The 20291-nt window shown below is 46.8% G+C and overlaps 1 protein-coding gene across 1 annotated transcript in view; it reads right to left on the bottom strand.

Annotated features, from left to right (window-relative positions):
- Positions 1–1268: 1268 nt before the first annotated feature.
- Positions 1269–20291, bottom strand: part of LOC140422266 (uncharacterized) — a 125540-nt gene continuing 106517 nt past the window's right edge. Inside the window, exon 4 of the mRNA XM_072507313.1 lies at positions 1269–8739. Coding sequence (XP_072363414.1) covers positions 7717–8739 — 1023 coding nt within the window. The 3' untranslated portion in view covers positions 1269–7716. The remainder of the gene's footprint in view (positions 8740–20291) is intronic.

Raw genomic sequence — 20291 nt, forward strand, 5'->3', positions numbered from 1 at the left:
ACAGGAACAGATTTTCACGCCACAATCGGTATCTTTCTAAAGGGTAAATACTTGAAAGGGAAGAATTTGCAGGGCTGTGGGAAAGAGCAGAGCAATTGGATGAATCAGTGAGTCCTTTCAAAGAGATAGCAGGGTCATGATGGGCCAAATGGTCTCCTCCAGCACCCTGTGAATCTGAGCCTCCTGCTTTTGTGCAGGTTAAAAGGGACAGATTTCATTGCAGCCTCTTCCCTGTATATGTATTTAAAGAGACGGGTTTCTCTTTAGCTCTGAGTGACCGATATAACAATTGGTTGGAGGCCCATTTCCCAGTCAGTCCTCCAGCATCTTCCTGCCTCTATTAGTGTGACGCCCATGGCAGTTTCCCAACTGGGGCCCAGGCCCCGTTATTCTCAGCGACATTCAGTCTCAGCTCCGTCTCCTGCCTGTCATTGACACGAGCAATAGAGACAGAAAGGTGCCCAAGGCTCAAATGGGAAGTCAAAACTTGTGGCTCTAAACCAACACTTCAACATTTGTCAGTCAAATCCATGTTATTTATTCTGGGGGTTTTATTATTAGATTTAGGCACTGGAGGCAAAGGGTGGGAGTTTTAACGGGTAACTTTCCCTTCCTAACTTTGCATTGTCTATAGTGTCAGCTGTGGCTCAGTGGGCAGCTCTCTCACCTCTGAGTCAGAAGGTTGTGGATTCAAATCCCAGTCCAGGGACATGAGGACAAAAAACAGTTCCAACATTCCTCGTCCCAGCATTGAGGGAGTGCTGCACTGTCAGAACAGCCTTCTTTCAAATAAGATGTTAAACTGAGGCCCTGTCTGCCCCTCTCAGGTGGGTGTAAAAGTTCCCCCAGCCACTATTTTGCAGGGGAGTTATCCCCGGTGTCCTGGTCAATATTTATCCCTCAATCACTAAAAACAGATCATCTGCTCATTATCACATTGCTGTTTGAGGGATCTTGCTGTGTGTAAACTGGTTAATGCGTTTCCTACATTACAACAGTGACTACACTTCAAAAGTACTTAATTGAATGCAAAGCAGTTTGGGACGCCCTGTGGGTGTGACAGGCGCTATAGAAATGCAAGTTTTTCAATTGAAGATTTCTGTTATCTGATCTTGTTATCTGGGACTTAATTAATTTCAGCCACCCCGAACTTACCATTTCATAAATTCACTTTGGTTCGGATAAGGCTTTCATCAATTGAGGCAAAGACAGAACTCACTGTTGAGAAAATTTACAAAATAAATTTATTAAATGAAAAATGTGTACTGAACAACTTTAAGACATTGACTTTTACAACTTCATGTGGATGATCAGTCTGTAGAAGCGTAACCCTCTCTGGCTCCTTCTTTGACAGTAATTCTTGTGGAATTCAGCCTCGGGAGTCTGGCTCTTTCTTTGACGGTAATTTGCTTGGAACTCGGCCTCGGGAGTCTTCAGTACTTGGCCAGCAAGGAAGACCTTCAGAATCTCTACTTTTATCCCCAAAGTGACCATTACCTCACATCAGAGTTGGGCCTGTTGTTACATGACCATTGGTCAATTTGGTCACTGGATTAATTTAATTGGATCCCCAAATTACTGACACGACCTTTTCTCATTATCTCAGACAGGAATACAATAGAACTGTTTCATACTATCCCTTTATCTGATTCTATACAATCCCATTATTCAGACAGTTTCCAAGTTGAGACTAATCAGAGCTTGAAGGTCTCTCTTGCCAGTACATTTATCCTCATTGCACATTCTTTTTAAAAATAAATTTAGAGTATCCAATTCTTTTTTTTTCTAATTCAGGGACAGTTTAGCGTGGCAAATCCACCTACCCTGCACATCTTTTGGGTTGTGGGGGTGAGACCCATGCAGACAGTGACCCGGAGCGGGGATCAAACCCAGGTCCTCGGCACCGTGAGGCAGTAGTGCTAACCACTGCACCACCATGCCACCCACTTCATTGTACATGACCATTGCTCAATTTGGTCACTGGATTAATTGAATTGGATCCCCAATTACGGACACCACCTTCTCTCATTATCTCAGACAGGAATACAATAGAACTGTTTCATACTATCCCTTTATCTGATTCGATACAATCCCTTATTCATACAGTTTCAAATGTTGAGGCAAATCAGAGCTTGAAGATCTCTCTTGCCAGAACAGTTATCCTCATTGCACATTCTTTATATACACAGCAATTAAGTGTTTACATTTTTACAGCAAATAAAACTCAGTCTTACACGATAACTACTGATTCATTATTGATTAACTGTAACACAATTAGGCTCATTACTTATTCAATCATCTGTTCCTGACAAGTCGCTAATTAATACAGAAATATTTAATTAATATATTTGTTAAATACAAGACACACTCGTTCAAAGAGATAGTTTCTTACTCATCTTCAGATGGAACATTGAGCCTTATTTTTTTAAATTATTTATTCATGGGAACGTGGACGTCGCTGGTGAGGCCACCATTTATTGCCCATTTCTAATTACCCTTGAACTGAGTGGTTTGCTTGCCCATCTGAGAGGACATTTACAAGTCAAGCACAACATTGCTGTGGATCTGGAGTCACATGTAGGCCAGGCCACGTAAGGATAGCAGATTTCCTTCCTTAAAGGACATTAGTAAAACAGATGGGTTTTTACAACAATTCGACTTTTAATTCAAGACTTGTATTAAATCTAAATTTCACCATCTGCTGCAGCTGGTTTTGAACCCAGAGCATTAACCTGGGTCCCTGGATTACTAGCCCAGTGACAATGCCACTACGCCACTGCCTCATCCACATACCATTGGCAGAATATTATGCCGAGTATCTTCTCAAACTTCTAAAATACTTTATTTATTCAAACAAATTCTGCTAACTCTGCAGTTTCTAGAAACATTTTGGTTGATAGTGTTAATTTTTAAAATAAAGATCTAGTTTTTACAATATAATTTCTGAATACACCAATTCACTACTGATAATTATTGTTCACTACTGAATAATCATTGGTTTAATGACTGACTTTTGATATGAAATCAATAGTTAATCTAGAAAAGATACAAAATGTGAAATGGCTACAAGGAGCCACAAGTTAGAAGTTAAAAGGGCTTCCTTGATCTTGTTACTTATGACTCAAAAAAACACTATGAAAATACCAATTTTAAAACTATATTTGATTACACGTGTTATTAGTTTCCTACATTACAGCAGTAAATGTTTCAAAAGTACTACATTGGCTGTAAAAGGTTCAGAGGTCATGAGAGGTGCTCTTGAAATGCACCTGATCCAATTGTCAGCAAACTAGTATATATTACACTCGGTGTCCTCACCAAAATCATTGATAAACATTTAATCTTAATTCTCGTAATAACCATGTTTTTGACACCATTTCGATCACTCTGTGAAACTCCAGGAACACTATATCCACAACTATTTGTTGTAAAACATAGCGAGGTGTTGCGATTTGGAATGCACTGTCTACAAACGATGCTGGAAGCTGATTGAACTGTACCGTCAAAAAAGAAATTTAATGCATTCATGAAAAGAAAACAAAGTAGTCGAACAATGGGATTAAATGGGTAGCTTTGGAAAGAGCTGGCATGGGAAGCATGGGCCAAGTGGATTTCTTCTCTGCTCTGGGAGCCTTGTGTACATGTAGAGTGTTAATGACCCGGAACCTACTTCCTATGAGGGCAGCAATTTGAAGAATTTCAAAAGGAAGTTGGATGGCACTTGAGGGAAATGAATGCTCAGGGATTCGGGACAATGGGATTCACTGGTTGGTTCCATAAAGAGCTGGCATGGATTCAATGGGTTGAATGGCCACATTCCCCACTCTCCAGATGCTGTGAGATAAGAAAAGAAATTTCAGCTGCTCTCATCTCTCCAACCCCTTTAAGTTCCTCATCCCTGGTGCCATTCTCTTAAATCTCCTCTGCACCCTCTCTGAGAACTTCACATCTTTCCTGAAGTGGGGGACCCCTATATAGGGTTCCATTCTAGAGGGATAGAATTGAAAAGCAGGGAGATTATGTTCAACTTGTTTCGAATCAGGATTAGACTACACTGGGAACATAAAAAAAAAAATTTAGAGTACCAAATTCATTTTTTCCAATTAAGGGGCAATTTAGCGTGGCCAATCCACCTAGCCTGCACATCTTTTGGAGTGTGGGGGCGAAACCCACGCAAACGCGGGGAGAATGTGGAAACTCCACAAGGACAGTGACTTAGAGCCGGGATCGAACCTGAGACCTCGGTGCCGTGAGGCAGCAGAGCTAACCCACTGCGCCACCGTGCTGCCCTCACTGTCAACATTTGGATCTCCATTTAGAAATAGGAAATAGAAGCACTGGAGAAGGTGCAACAAAGATTCACAAGAATAATACCAGAACAGAGAGCATTTCACCCTCAGGAAAGGCTGGGGCTGCTTTTCTCTACAAAAGAGAAGACTGAAGGGTGACCTGATGGAAATCTTTAAGATTATGAAGGGGTTCAATAATCCAATAGGGATTTCAATGAGAAACCTCTTTACCCAGCGAGGGATGAGAATGTGGAACTCACTACCACAGCGAGTGGTTGAGGTTAACACCGTGAATACACTGAAGGGGAAGCTAGATACATACATGAGGGAGAAAGGAATAGAAGGAGATGCTGATGGGAGAGATGAAGAGGGGTGAGTGGAGGCTCATGTGGAGCATTAATATTGAAAGAGACCAATTGAGCCGACTGGCCTGGCCCTGTGCTGTAGACTCAATGGAACAGAAACAAATGTATTTATTTTAGATCTACCTGTAGTGGGGGAAAAACACTTCACTATCCAAGATAAAATAAATGTCCTTCATCATCATTTAGGCTAAATCGCTGGCTTTGAAAGCAGACCAAGGCAGGTCAGCAGCACGGTTCAATTCCCGTAACAGCCTGCCCGAACAGGCGCCGGAATGTGGCGACTAGGGGCTTTTCACAGTAACTTCATTGAAGCCTACTCGTGACAATAAGCGATTTTCATTTCATTTTCATTTCAGCTTTTGTGGATTATTTTAGTGGAAATGTGCTCTTTCAGGCTCAAAGAGCATCAGCCCACTGAAAACAAAGTCATAAGACTGGCCAGAATATACCCATTGTATAGAACCGTGGTTAAACCCCAGCTGAAGCAGTGTGTTCAGTTTTACTACCCTTACCTCAGAAAATATATTATTGCTTCACAGATGGAGTGCAACGAAGGTTCACCAGACTTGTTCCTGGGATGGTTGAACTCTCCTATGAAGAAAGATTGGGGAAACTGGGCCTGTAGTCTCGAAGTTGTGAAGAATTGCATTGCAACTTCCAAAATACCTAAAGGCTAGGCAGGTAATATATTTCCCCTAGTTGGGGAGTCTAGAACTAGAGGACGCAATTTCAAAATAAGGGGCAAGCCACTTAGGACCGGTCTCAGAGGAGACATTTCTTTACTCAGAGGGTTGTGAATCTTTGGAATTCTCTACCCCAGAGGGCTGTGGGAGCTCAGTCATTGGGTGTGTTTCAAGCAGACACTGACAGATTTCTAAATCCCAATAACACAAAGGGATATGGGGACAGTGTGGGGAAAAGGCATTGACGTGGATGATCAGCCATGATTGTATTGAATGGTGGAGCAGGCTCGACGGGCTGAATGGCCAACTCCTGTCCTATGTTCCAATGATACAAAGATATGTAGGAAAGTAAATTGTGAAGAGGACATACGGAAGTTACAAAATGATATAGATAAGTTAAGTGAGTAGGAAAAGATCTGCCAAATGGAGCATAATGTGGGAAACTGTGAAATTATCCATTTTGGCCAGAAGAATAAAAAAGCTTATTATCTAAATGGTGAGAGATTGCAGAGCTCTGAGACTCAGAGGGATCTGGGTGTCCAAGAGCAGGAATCGCTAAAGGCGAGTATACAGGTACAGCAAGTAATTAGGAAAGCTAATAGAATGTTATTGTTTATTGTGAAGGGAATTGAATACAAAAGTAGGGAGGTTATGCTTCAGTTATACAGGACATTGGTGAGACCACATCTGGAGCACTGTGTACAGTATTGCTCTCATTTAAGGAATGATGTCAATGTGTTGGAAGCAGTTCAGAGAAGGTTTACTGGACTCATACCTGGAATTGGAGGCTGGTCTTATGAGGAATGATTGGATAGGCTGGTCTTCAGTCCAATGCTGTTTTAGTGACTTGATTGGACCATATAAGATCCCGAGGGGCCTCGACAGGGTGGATGTGGAAAGGATGTTTCCTCTTGTGGGAGAATCTAGAAATTGGAGTCACTTTAAAAGTAATAACTTGTCCATTTAAGGTAGAGGAGAACATTTTTCTCTCAGAGGGTTGTGAGTCTTTGCAACTCTCTTCCTCAAAGGGCTGTGGAAGCAGAGTCTGTGAATATTTTGAAGGCAGTGCTGGATAGATTCTTGATAATCAACATATAGTAATAATAATAATTGTTTATTGTCACAAGTAGGCTTTAATGAAGTTACTGTGAAAAGCCCCTAGTCGCCACATTCTGTTGCCTGTTCGGGGAGGCTGGTACGGGAATTGAACCCACGCTGCTGGCATTGTTCTGCATTACAAGCCAGCTATTTCGCCCACTGTGCTCAATTAGTGTTTTGGGGATGATTTCTGTATCTTCCTCCATGAAGACAGACACACATTGTTCAGTTTCTCTGTCATTTCCCTGTTCCCCATTATAAACTCTCCTGTCACTGCCTGGAATGGACCCACATTGGTCTTTGCTAATCTTTTCCTTTTCACATTCCTATAGGAGCTTTTCCAGTTGTTTTTTATGTTTTTCGCCAGTTTGCTCTCATTCTATTTTCCCTCCATCAGTTTCTTTGTCCTCCTTTGTTGAATTCTAAAACTAGTTCCCAATCCTCAGGCTTACTCCTATGTTGGCCCATTTGATCGCCTCCCTTTGATCTAATCCGATCTTTGTTCAAAATAAATTTAGAGTACCTAATTCATTTTTTCCAATTAAGGGGAATCCACCTATCCTGCACATCTTTGGGTTGTGGGGGCGAAACCCCCGTAAACACGGGGAAAATATGCAAACTCCACATGGACTGTGACCCAGAGCTGGGATCAAACCTGGGACCTTGGTGCCGTGAGGCAGCAGTGCTATCCACTGCACTACTGTGCTGCCCTGATCTAATGCAATCTTTAACTTTACTTGTTAGCCACGGTTGCATGACTTTTCTTGTTGGATTTTTGTTCCTTCAAGGAATCTATATTTGTTGTCAATGTGCCATAATTCCTTAAATGCTAGCAATTGCCTGTCTACCATCATACCTTTTATTGTAATCTCCCAATCTACCACAGACAACTTTTCCCTCATACCTTGAAGGTTTCTTTCTGGGAGAGACACCCAGATAAGTTCAACGAAATAACCATGGAACCACCATAGCCTATCTATATGGCAACATGGCATGATTTGGGGAGTTTACAAACAGAAAAGGGAACCAGATATCTTTTAACTTCTAAACACCTTGTCAGTCTGTGATCCTTGTGAAATTTGAAACCAACTATTCACAACAAAGCTCAAAGAACAGTAGACTACTGGAGGCAAAGTCAGGAGACCAGCCAGTCCAGCAGAAAGAAACTCTCCAACCATCTCTATTGACAACCGTCAGGATGAATAAAATGCAGTACTGGATGTAATTGAGAGCAGAAATAATAACAGCAGAATCCAACTCCTGTAATCACTTGTGAACTTGTTAGTGTCTCTGCAGATGCGATGAATCGCAAAATCCTTTCCCACACTGAGAGCAATTGAATGGCCTCTCCCCAGTGTGAACTCGCTGGTGCGTACGTAGGGCAGATAATTGAATGAATCCCTTCCCACACTGAGAACAGATGAACGGCTTCTCCCCAGTGTGAACTTGCCGATGTCTCTGCAGGGTGGATAATTGAGTGAAACCCTTCCCACACTGTGAGCAGATGAATGGCCTCTCCCCAGTGTGAACTCGCTGGTGTGTCTGCAGGCTGGATAATTGAGTGAATCCCTTCCCACACCGAGAGCAGGTGAATGGTTTCTCCCCAGTGTGAACTCGCTGATGTCTATGAAGGGTGGATGAATGTCTGAATCCTTTCCCACACTGAGAGCAAGTGAATGGCCTCTCCTCAGTATGAACTCGCTGATGCGTCAACAGATTGAATGAACGACTGAATCCCTTCCCACATTGAGAGCAGGTGAATAGCTTTTCCCCAGAGTGAACTCGCTGGTGTGCCTGCAGGATATGTAACCTAGTGAATCCCTTCCCACATTGAGAACAGGTGAAAGACTTCTCCCTGATATGAATTTGCTGATGTCTCTGTAGGGTGGAGGAATCACTGCATCCCTTCCCACACTGAGAGCAAGTGAATGGCCTCTCCCCAGTGTGAACTAGCTGGTGTGTCGTCAGGGTGGATGAACGACTGAATCCCTTCCCACACTGAGAGCAGATGAACGGCTTCTCCCCAGTGTGAACTCGCTGGTGTGTCCGCAGGTGGGAAAACTGAGGGAATCCCTTCCCACACTGAGAGCAGGTGAACGGCCTCTCCCCAGTGTGAACTCGCTGATGTCTCTGTAGGGTGGATGAATGTCTGAATCCCTTCCCACACTGAGAGCAAATAAATGGCGTCTCCCCAGTGTGAACGCGCTGATGTATCAGCAGATTGAATGAACGACTGAATCCCTTCCCACACTTAGAGCAAGTGAATGGCTTTTCCCCTGTGTGAATACGTCGATGAGCTTCCAGCTCAGATGGGGCTCTGTGTCCCTTCCCACAGTCCCCACATTTCCATAGTTTCTCCATGGTTTTGGTGTCCTGATGTCTCTCCAGGTCAGACAATTGGTTGAAGCCTCATCCACACACAGAACACGTGTACGGTCTCTCCCCGCTGTGAATGGTGTGATGTTTTTCAGGCTGTGGAAGTGGTTAAAGCTCTTTCCACAGTCAGTGCTCTGGAACACTCTCACTCGGGTGTGTGTGTCTCGGTGCTTTTCCTGTCACACTGATATTTGAAATATTTTGTAGCTGACAGATCAGGCAAACATTTCTCCTTCTAGATTTAAAGGCCGATGATATGAAGGTACCGATGATTGAAGTGACTCTGTCAGATCGAGATGTGACGTTTGAGACTTATATCTGTAATTCCTCCTCTTCTAATGTCCTGTAAAAACAATTTACAAAAGACATCACAGTCAGTATACGATAGAAATTCAGAACAGACAATTCTAGTTTCTATGCAATATTATTTCCTCTCTTTTCTCCAAAAGCTGTAAATCTCCATCCCACACTCTTTCTCCATTCTCACTCTGCTCTTTCTAATATTCACCCTCCCAATTCTCCTGAAAGTGCTGATTCAGGGTGATTGACAGATCCATGCTCACTGCTTCCTGTCCTGGGCACAGAGACCATAACAAATGGGAGAGGGAGTCAGCCTTTCGGCCCATCGATCCTGCTGAACCATTTAATGAGATCATTGTTCGATCTACCTCAGCACATTTTCCCACATGGTAGCACAGTGGGTAGCACTGTTGCTTCACTACTCCAGAATCCTAGGTCGATTCCCAGCTTGGGTCACTGTCGGTGTGGAGTCTGCACGTTCTCCCTGTGTCTGCATGGGTTTCCCCTGGGTGCTCCGGTTTCCTCCTACAAGTCTCGAAAGACGTGCTGTCAGGTGAATTGGATATTCTGAATTCTCCCTCTGTGTAGCCGAATAGGCGCCAGAATGTGGCGACTAGGGGCTTTTCACAGTAACTTCATTGCAGTATAAATTTAAGCCTACTTGTGTCAATAAAGATTATTATTATTAACCATAAGAAACATATCTGGGCAGAGCAGTGGTGCAGTGGTTAGCACTACTGCTTTTTGGCACCGGAGACCTGGGTTCGATCCCGTTCCCTTGTCTGCGTGGAGTTCTCACATTCTCCCTGTGCCTGCGTGGGTCTCACCTCCAGAACCCAAAGATGTGCAGTGTAGTTGGATTGGCCACACTAAATTGCCCCTTCATTGGAAAACAAATGTATCTAATCTGCACCAATCTACACTTGACATATCTCTGCCCTATATCACTTTACTATCCCCTTAAATGTCAGCCATCTCCTGGCAACCAACCCTTTAATTTTGAACATTAGGAAAGAGCTCACCCTTTTCGCCAGACAAATACATGTGTCAATCTTTAGGAGAGAGACCTGGGCCTACCTTTCCAGAGTCTGCACTCTTCCTGGATTCACTTCCTTTCCCTTCAGTTGCTGCAAGTCACCAATTGAAGGTCAGAATGATAAGAGAAATGGAAAGGAGGAGAAAACTCACAGATGTTGGAGACAGGTGGAGGTTTTAGTCTGTGTAAAGTTCAATCTTCATTCGGAGAGCAGAAGCTTTGGTGGACAGGAATGGGGTGAACAAGCTTCTTGTCCAACTTCCGCATGGAGGCAATGGGGAGCTCTGATTGGATGAAGGCGAATAATCCTTCCGGTCCTCCCACTCTTACCATTGGTTGATGGTTATGGAGGGCCACCCTGCACATGCGCAGCTGCTCCTCTCCTTATGACATGCGCATCACCACTTCTGGGCTTGGACACGAGCACGCAGGCGGTAATGGTTGTTTGGAGCAGGCGCATTGGGATTTGTGGCCTTGTTCGTCCCAGAGAATCCGTGGGAAAATTAGGATGTGGATGGGAGGCTTTGGACACACGTTGTGGATCCGCGAGACCTTATTAATAATTTTCAGCTCCTTGGTTCGCAGCTGCGAGGCTTGTCCTCCTGGCACCAAGCCCAGGTTAACGATCGCCATGTTGGTTGAGCGAGTGGATGATGGGGAGGGGAAACATCGGATTAAGCCCCGCCCCTCATTCACTTTGTTTGGCTGGAGAACCAGGCGTGCTACAGCCCCGCCCTCATTCATTCTGATTGGCTGGAAAGCCCGCCGTCCTCCCCCATGTCCTGCCCCCCCCCCCATTCACTCTGATTGGCTGGAAGACCACGCGTGCTACAGCCCCGCTCTTCATTCATTCTGAATGGCTGGAGAGCCCACCGTCCTCCCCCCTATCCCCCATTCACTCTTATTGTCTGGAGGACCAGCCGTCCTGCAGCCCCGCCCCTCGATTCTACTGATTCAATTGGGGAAGTGGAACAATCAACCAGCCTCTTCCCCCCCCCCCCCCACCATTCACTCTGATTGGCTGGAGAAACCCTGCCACTGTGGGGACTGAGGGAAGGGATTCCGATGTCCATGTGAGCTGGACATTGATCACTGTATTCACACAGGCGAGATACCCATTTACCTGTTCTGTGTGCAGGAAGGGATTCACTTAGTTATCCATCTTGCAAAACTACCAAGGAGTTCATACCAGAGAGAGGCCTTTTACCTATTCTGAGTGTGGGAAGGTATTCAGTGATTTATCAGCCCTTTGGAAACACCAGAGAGGTCATACGGGGGTGAAGCTGTTCACCTGCGCTGAGTGTGGGCAGGGATCCACTCAGTTATCCAACCTGCTGAGACACCAGCCAGTTCACTCTGGGGAAAGACTGTTCACCTGCTCTCTGTGTGGAACATGATTCACTCAGTCATTGAGCTGCTGAGACACCGGGGCAGACACACCAACAAGAAACCCTTTAAATGCTCTGATTGTGGGAGTAACTTTCAACGCACTGCAGGCCCGATGGTCCACCAGTGCATCCACACTGAGAAGAGGCCGTTCAGCTGCTTTCACTGTCCAAAGAGGTTCTGAATGTCATCAGCCCTGCTAACACACCAACGGGTTCACACTGGGGAGAGACGGTTCAAATGTAATGTGTGGGAAGGGATTCACTCAGCCATTCAACTTGCTAAGACACCAGCGCAGTCACACCAATGGCAAACCTTTTAAATGCTCTGATTGGAGGACTTCCGGGTGCGGCGATGACCAGCTGAGTCGCACGTTTCGGCAGCTCCCTGTGAAACGGACTTTTGGGCTCTTGATAGGAGCCCCAACGGCAATTTTAACGGCTGAAAACACCGTGCGGTAAACCAGAAGGGTGTTCCCCCTGGACACGGATGGAAAAAGGAGAGGAAAGTGGCCGGATTGCAGCGGATCCTTTGGAACAACGGCAAGGAAGGCAAGCAGAAACCAAGATGGCGTCGGAAGGTGGCAGTTTCATATGGGGCCCTGAACAACAAGAGTTTTTGAAACGCTGCGTGGAGGAGATAAAAAAGGAAATGAAGAAAGAGTTGTTGGCCCCGATATTACAGGCGATTGAAGGGCTGAAAGAGGAACAAAAGACCCAGGAGCAGGAGCTTCGGGTCGTGAAGGCGAAAGCAGCAGAGAATGAAAACGACATACAGGGCCTGGTGGTGAAGTCGGAGATACAGGAGGCACACCAGAAACGATCTGTGGAGAGGTTGGAGGCACTGGAAAATAACGCAAGGAGGAACAACTTGAGGATTCTTGGCCTTCCTGAAGGTGTGGAGGGGGCGGACGTCGGGGCATATGTGAGCACGATGCTGCACTCGTTAATGGGAGTGGAGGCCCCGACGGGTCCGTTGGAGGTGGAGGGAGCATACCGAGTTATGGTGCGAGGACCGAGAGCAGGAGAAGCTCCCAGAGCCATAGTGGTGAGATTTCTCCGTTTTAAGGATAGAGAAATGGTCCTTAGATGGGCGAAGAAAACTCGGTGTAGTAAATGGGAGAACGCGGTGATCCGCGTCTATCAAGATTGGAGTGCGGAGGTGGCGAGAAGGAGGGCGAGCTTTAATCGGGCCAAAGCGGTACTTCACAAAAAAAAGATAAAGTTTGGAATGCTGCAACCGGCAAGACTGTGGGTCACATATCAAGGGAGGCACCACTACTTTGAGACGGCGGATGAAGCGTGGACTTTTATTGTAGAAGAAAAATTGGAATGATTGGACTACGAAAATGAACGTTTGGACAAAGTGGTGGGACGAGTGGGGGGGGGGGGGGCGAAGAGGGATTGTATGATTAATCCTGCGGTATGGTAACTTTTCTTTCTCCCACAGGTGGTGATGGGGGGAGGTGGGGAGGGAGAGGAGATGGGGCGTTGGCCATGGGAGGCGGGGCCGAGGGAGAGGCGCGGGCTTGGTTCCCGCGCTATGAGAATTATGGCGGGAATAGAGAAGCAGGAAGGAGGGGGCGCCGCACGGGGCGAGCCGTGATCACGGGGGGAAGCCGAGGTCAGCCAGAGTTTGCTGACTTCTGGGAGCAACATGGGGGGAGTAATTACGCTAGCGGGGGGTCTAGCGGGGGGGGGGGGGAGGGGGGAATTACTGGGTTGCTGCTGCTGGGGAAAGGGGGGAGTGGGTGCGGGAAAGGATGGGCGGGGGGGCACCGTCTGGGAGAAATACAGCCGCGTGGGAACTGGGCGAGAAGCTGGAAAAAGATGATGGCTAACCGGCAAGGGGGGGGGTGGGAAGCCCCCCAACTCGGCTGATCACGTGGAACGTGAGGGGGCTTAACGGGCCGATAAAGAGGGCACGAGTACTCGCACACCTTAAGAAACTTAAAGCAGATGTGGTCATGTTACAGGAAACGCACCTGAAACTGATGGATCAGGTTAGGTTGCGCAAAGGATGGGTAGGGCAGGTGTTCCATTCGGGGCTGGATGCGAAAAACAGGGGGGTGGCTATATTAGTGGGGAAGCGGGTAATGTTCGAGGCAAAGACTATAGTGGCGGATAACGGGGGCAGATACGTGATGGTGAGTGGCAAATTACAGGGAGAGATGGTGGTGTTGGTAAACGTGTATGCCCCGAATTGGGACGATGCCAATTTTATGAGGCGAATGCTAGGACGCATCCCAGACCTAGAGACCGGAAAGCTGATAATGGGGGGAGACTTTAACACGGTGTTGGAACCAAGGCTGGATAGGTCGAAGTCCAGGACTGGTAGGAGGCCGGCAGCAGCCAAGGTGCTTAAGGATTTTATGGAGCAGATGGGAGGGGTGGACCCGTGGAGATTCAGTAGACCTAGGAGTAAGGAGTTCTCGTTTTTCTCCTATGTCCATAAAGTCTATTCACGCATAGACTTTTTTGTGTTGGGTAGGGCATTGATCCCGAGGGTGAGGGGAACGGAATATACGGCTATAGCCATTTCGGATCATGCCCCACACTGGGTAGACTTGGAGATAGGGGAGGAAACAAGAGGGCGTCCACCCTGGAGAATGGATATGGGACTAATGGCGGATGAGGGGGTGTGCTTAAGGGTGAGGGGATGCATTGAAAAGTACTTGGAACTCAATGACAATGGGGAGGTTCAGGTGGGAGTGGTCTGGGAGGTGTTGAAGGCGGTGGTTAGGGGGGAGCTGATATCAATAAGGACACATAAAGGGAAGCAGGAGAGTAAGGAACGGGAGCGGTTGTTGCAAGAACTTTTGAGGGTGGACAGACAGTATGCGGAAGCACCGGAGGAGGGACTGTATAGGGAAAGGCAAAGGCTGCATGTGGAATTTGACTTGCTGACCACAGGCACTGCAGAGGCACAATGGAGGAAGGCGCAGGGTGTACAGTATGAATATGGAGAGAAGGCGAGCAGATTGCTGGCACACCAATTGAGGAAAAGGGGAGCAGCGAGGGAAATAGGGGGGGTGAGAGACGAAGATGGAGAGACGGAGCGGGGAGCGGAGAGAGTGAATGAAGTGTTTAAGACATTTTATAAAAAATTGTATGAAGCTCAACCCCCGGATGGGAGGGAGAGAATGATGGAGTTTTTGGATCGGCTGGAAATTCCCAAGGTGGAAGAGCAGGAAAGGATGGGATTGGGAGCACAGATCACGGTAGAAGAAGTGGTGAAAGGAATTAGGAACATGCAGACGGGAAAGGCCCCGGGACCGGACGGATTCCCAGTTGAATTTTACAGAAAATATTTGGACTTGCTCGCCCCGCTACTGACGAGGACCTTCAACGAGGCAAAGGAAAGGGGACAACTGCCCCCGACTATGTCAGAAGCAACGATATCGCTTCTTTTAAAGAAGGAAAAGGATCCGCTACAATGCGGGTCCTACAGACCAATCTCCCTCCTCAATGTAGATGCCAAGGTCTTGGCCAAGGTAATGGCAATGAGAATAGAGGAATGTGTCCCGGGGGTGGTTCATGAGGACCAAACTGGGTTTGTGAAGGGGAGACAGCTGAACACGAACATACGGAGGTTGTTAGGGGTAATGATGATGGCCCCACCAGAGGGTGAAACGGAGATAGTAGTGGCGATGGATGCCGAGAAAGCATTTGATAGAGTGGAGTGGGATTATCTGTGGGAGGTGTTGAGGAGATTTGGGCTCGGAGAGGGGTATGTTAGATGGGTGCAGCTGTTGTATAGGGCCCCAGTGGCGAGTGTGGTCACGAATGGACGGGGATCGGCATATTTTCGGCTCCATAGAGGGACAAGGCAGGGATGTCCTCTGTCCCCATTACTGTTTGCACTGGCGATTGAGCCCCTGGCGATAGCGCTGAGAGGTTCCAAGGGATGGAGGGGAATACTTAGGGGAGGAGAAGAACACCGGGTATCTTTATATGCGGATGATCTGCTACTATATGTGGCGGATCCAGCGGAGGGGATGCCAGAAATAATGCGGATACTTGGGGAGTTTGGGGATTTTTCAGGGTATAAATTGAACATGGGAAAGAGTGAGCTGTTTGTGGTGCATCCAGGGGAGCAGAGTAGAGAAATAGAAGACCTACCGTTGAGGAAGGTAACAAGAGACTTTCGTTACCTGGGGATCCAGATAGCTAAGAATTGGGGCACATTGCACAGGCTAAATTTGACGCGGTTGGTGGAACAGATGGAGGAAGATTTCAAGAGATGGGATATGGTAGCATTGTCAATGGCAGGGAGGGTGCAGGCAGTTAAGATGGTGGTCCTCCCGAGATTCCTTTTTGTGTTTCAGTGTCTCCCGGTGGTGATCACGAAGGCTTTTTTCAAAAAGATAGAAAAGAGTATCATGGGTTTTGTTTGGGCCGGGAAGACTCCGAGAGTGAGGAAGGGATTCTTACAGCGTAGTAGGGATAGGGGGGGGCTGGCACTACCGAGCCTAAGTGAGTATTATTGGGCCGCTAATATTTCAATGGTGAGTAAGTGGATGGGAGAGGAGGAAGGAGCGGCGTGGAAGAGATTAGAGAGGGCGTCCTGTAGGGGGACCAGCCTGCAGGCTATGGTGACAGCCCCATTGCCGTTCTCACCAAGGAACTATACCACGAGTCCGGTGGTGGTAGCTACACTGAAGATTTGGGGACAGTGGAGACGACATAGGGGAAAGACCGGAGCACTGGGGGGGTCCCCGATAAGAAACAACCATAGGTTTGCCCCGGGGGGAATGGATGGGGGATATGGAATGTGGCAAAGAGCAGGTATAACGCAATTGAAAGATCTATTTGTGGATGGGAAGTTTGCGAGTCTGGGAGCGCTGACCGAGAAATATGGGTTGCCCCAAGGGAATGCATTCAGGTACATGCAATTGAGGGCTTTTGCGAGGCAGCAGGTGAGGGAATTCCCGCAGCTCCCGACACAAGAGGTGCAGGACAGAGTCATCTCAAAGAAATGGGTGGGGGACGGTAAGGTGTCGGATATATATAGGGAAATGAGAGACGAAGGGGAGACTATGATGGACGAACTAAAAGGGAAATGGGAAGAAGAGCTAGGGGAGGAGATTGAGGAGGGGATGTGGGCAGATGCCCTAAACAGGGTAAACTCGTCGTCCTCGTGCGCCAGGCTAAGCCTGATTCAGTTTAAGGTATTACACAGGGCACATATGACTGGAACACGGCTCAGTAAATTTTTTGGGGTGGAGGATAGGTGTGCGAGGTGCTCGAGAAGCCCAGCGAATCATACCCATATGTTTTGGTCATGCCCGGCACTACAGGGGTTTTGGATGGGGGTGACAAAGGTGCTTTCGAAAGTAGTAGGAGTCCGGGTCGAACCAAGCTGGGGGTTGGCTATATTTGGGGTTGCACAAGAGCCGGGAGTGCAGGAGGCGAAAGAGGCCGATGTTTTGGCCTTTGCGTCCCTAGTAGCACGGCGCAGAATATTGCTAATGTGGAAAGAAGCCAAGCCCCCGGGGGTGGAGACCTGGATAAATGATATGGCGGGGTTCATAAAGTTAGAGCGGATTAAGTTCGTCCTAAGGCGGTCGGCTCAAGGGTTTACTAGGCGGTGGCAACCGTTCGTCGAATATCTTGCGGAAAGATAGATAGGGGAGAACAAAGAAGGCAGCAGCAGCGGCCCAGGACTTGGGGGGGGGGGGGGGGGGGGAGGGATGGGGGGGGGGGTGTGGCCTGAGACAAGGCAGTTGCCAATTAGGGCTAGTTTTTATTTTTTGTTATTTAATATTTATTTATTTGTTGTTGTTTTTGTTTAAATTTTAAAAAGGTCATTATTATCTGTATTGTTACAATGTTGTGTAAAGGATGCACAATGTACTGTGTTGGTTGACCAAAAACTTTCAATAAAATATTATTTAAAAAAAAAAAAAAAATGCTCTGATTGTGGTGGCGTCTTTAAAAATCTACGCATCTCATCATAGATTATCATAGAATTTACAGTGCGGAAGGAGGCCATTCAGCCCATCGAGTCTGCACCGGCTCTTGGAAAGAGCACCCTACCCAAGGTCAACACCTCCACCCTATTCCCATAACCCAGTAACCCCACCCAACACTAAGGGCAATTTTGGACACTACGGGCAATTTAGCATGGCCAATCCACCTAACCTGCACATCTTTGGACTGTGGGAGGAAACCGGAGCACCCGGAGGAAACCCACGCACACACGGGGAGAATGTGCAGACTCCGCACAGACAGTGACCCAAGCTGGGAATCGAACCTGGGACCCTGGAGCTGTGAAGCAATTGTGCTATCCACAATGCTACCGTGCTGCCCCTCATGATCTACCAGTACATTCAAACTGGGGAGAGGCCTTTCACCTGTTCTCATGGTGCCAAGTGGTTTAGAAGGTCATCCTGCCTGTGGACACACTGGGGAGAGATTCAGAGTCTGGGAAGGACTTCAGTGACTCAGTCCACCTGTGGAGACACCAACGAGTTCATAAGTGATTATCGGATTGGATTCTGCTGTTATTGTTGCTGTTAACCACATCCAGGATTGAACCATGTTCATTCTGGCACTTGGTGAAGTGGGAGGGTTGGACGGTTTCTTTCTGCTAGATTGGCCGGTCTCATGACTTTGCTCCCAGTGGGCTGATGCTCTTTGAGCCTGAAATGATCCACAAAATCTGATGAAGGACATTTATTTTGTCCTGGGTAATAATTCGTATTTTCCCACACTGCAGATAGATCTAAAATAAATACATTTGTCTCTGTTCCATTGAGTCTACAGCACAGGATCAGGCCAGTCGACTCAATTTGTTTCTGACAGTATTAATGCTCCACATGAGACAATATCCACCACTCTTCATCTTCCCCAATCAGCATATCCTTCTATTCCTTTCTCCGTCATCTATGTATCTAGCCTTCCCTTCAATGTATTCATGCTGTTCACCTCAACCACTCACTGTGGTAGCGAGTTCCACATTCTCACCACTTGCTGGGTAAAGAGGTTTCTCATGACATCCCTATTGGATTATTGAACCCCTTTATAATCTTAAAGATTTCCATCAGGTCACCCCTCAGTCTTCTCTTTTCTAGAGAAAAGCAGCCCCAGTCTTTCCTGAGGGCGAAATACTCTCAGTTCCGGTCTTATTCTTGTGAACCTTTGTTGCACCTTCTCCAGTGCCTCTATTTCCTTTTTCTAAATGGAGGTCACAAATGTTGACAGACTCCCAGTGTAGTCTAACCCTGGTTCTAAACAAGTTGAACATAACCTCCCTGATTTTCAATTCTATCCCTCTAGATTGGAACCTTATATATGGACTCCACACTTTAGGAAAGGTGTGAAGTTCTCAGAGAGGGTACAGAGGAGATTTACGAAAATGGCACCAGGGATGAGGGACTTCAGTTATTTAGAGAGATTGGAGCAGCTGAAATTTCTCTCTTTGGATCAGACAGGAATTAGGGTCAGAAATGGGGCCATTCGGCCCATTGAGTCCATTGCGGCTCTCTGTAGATCAAACCATTGCCCCATTCTAGACCTGTAACCCTATGGGTTTATTTCCCTCAAATGCCCGTCCATGATGGGAAACATTCCATCATCTCTGCTTCTACTCCCCTTGTAAGGAGGGGTTCCAGCTATTTACCACTTGCTTTAAATGTAAACGAAATTCGGAGAGCACAGAAAGAGGCCATTTCATTCATTGTTCCCATTCTTACTCTTGGAACAAGCTTTTCATCATTCTTCAAATTTATTTTCTTTTTCAGAATCTGGCCAGTTCCCTTTACAACCTATAGTTTAATTTGAATCCTGCACCATTTTCAAGCTGCTGAGAAGAGTCGAGGGGCAGCATGGTGGCACAGTGGTTAGCTCTGCTGTCTCACAGCCCCAGGGACCTGGGTTGAATGCAGGCCTTGGTCATTGTCTGAGCGGAGTTTGTATGTTCTACTCGTGTCTGTGTGGGTTTCCTCCAGGTGCTCTGGTTTCCTCCCACAGTACAAAGATGTGCAGTTGGTTGGCCGGAGTGCGCAATGGAAATGTGGAACTTGTTCAAGGAACAGCTACTGCATGTCCTTGATACGTATGTACCTGTCAGGCAGGGAGGGAGTGGTCGAGCAAGGGAACCGTGGTTTACTAAAGCAGTCAAAACACTTGTCAAGAGGAAGAAGGAGGCTTATGTAAAGATGAGACATGAACGTTCATTTAGGGCGCTCGAGAGTTACACGTTAGCTAGGAAGGACCTAAAGAGAGAACTAAGAAGAGCCAGGAGGGGACATGAGAAGTCTTTGGCAGGTAGGATCAAGGATAACCCTAAAGCTTTCTATAGATATGTCAGGACTAAACGAATGACTAGGGTAAGAGTAGGGCCAGTCAAGGACAGTAGTGGGAAGTTGTTCTTGGAGTCCGAGGAGATAGGAGAGGTGCTAAATGAATATTTTTCGTCAGTATTTACACAGGAAAAAGACAATGTTGTCGTGGAGAATACTGAGATTCAGGCTACTAGACTAGAAGGGCTTGAGGTTCATAAGGAGGAGGTGTTAGCAATTCTGGAAAGAGTGAAAATAGATAAGTCCCCTGGGCCGAATGGGATTTATCCTCGGATTCCCTGGGAAGCTAGGGAGGACACTGCTGAGCCTTTGGCTTTGATCATTAAGTCATCTTTGTCTACAGGAATAGTGCCAGAAGACTGGAGGATAGCAAATGTTGTCCCCTTGTTCAAGAAGGGGAGTAGAGACAACCTCGGTAACTATAGCCCAGTGAGCCTTATTTCTGTTGTGGGC

This window comes from Scyliorhinus torazame, chromosome 5 (assembly GCF_047496885.1).
Source record: "Scyliorhinus torazame isolate Kashiwa2021f chromosome 5, sScyTor2.1, whole genome shotgun sequence".
In the NCBI taxonomy this organism is placed as follows: domain Eukaryota; kingdom Metazoa; phylum Chordata; class Chondrichthyes; order Carcharhiniformes; family Scyliorhinidae; genus Scyliorhinus; species Scyliorhinus torazame.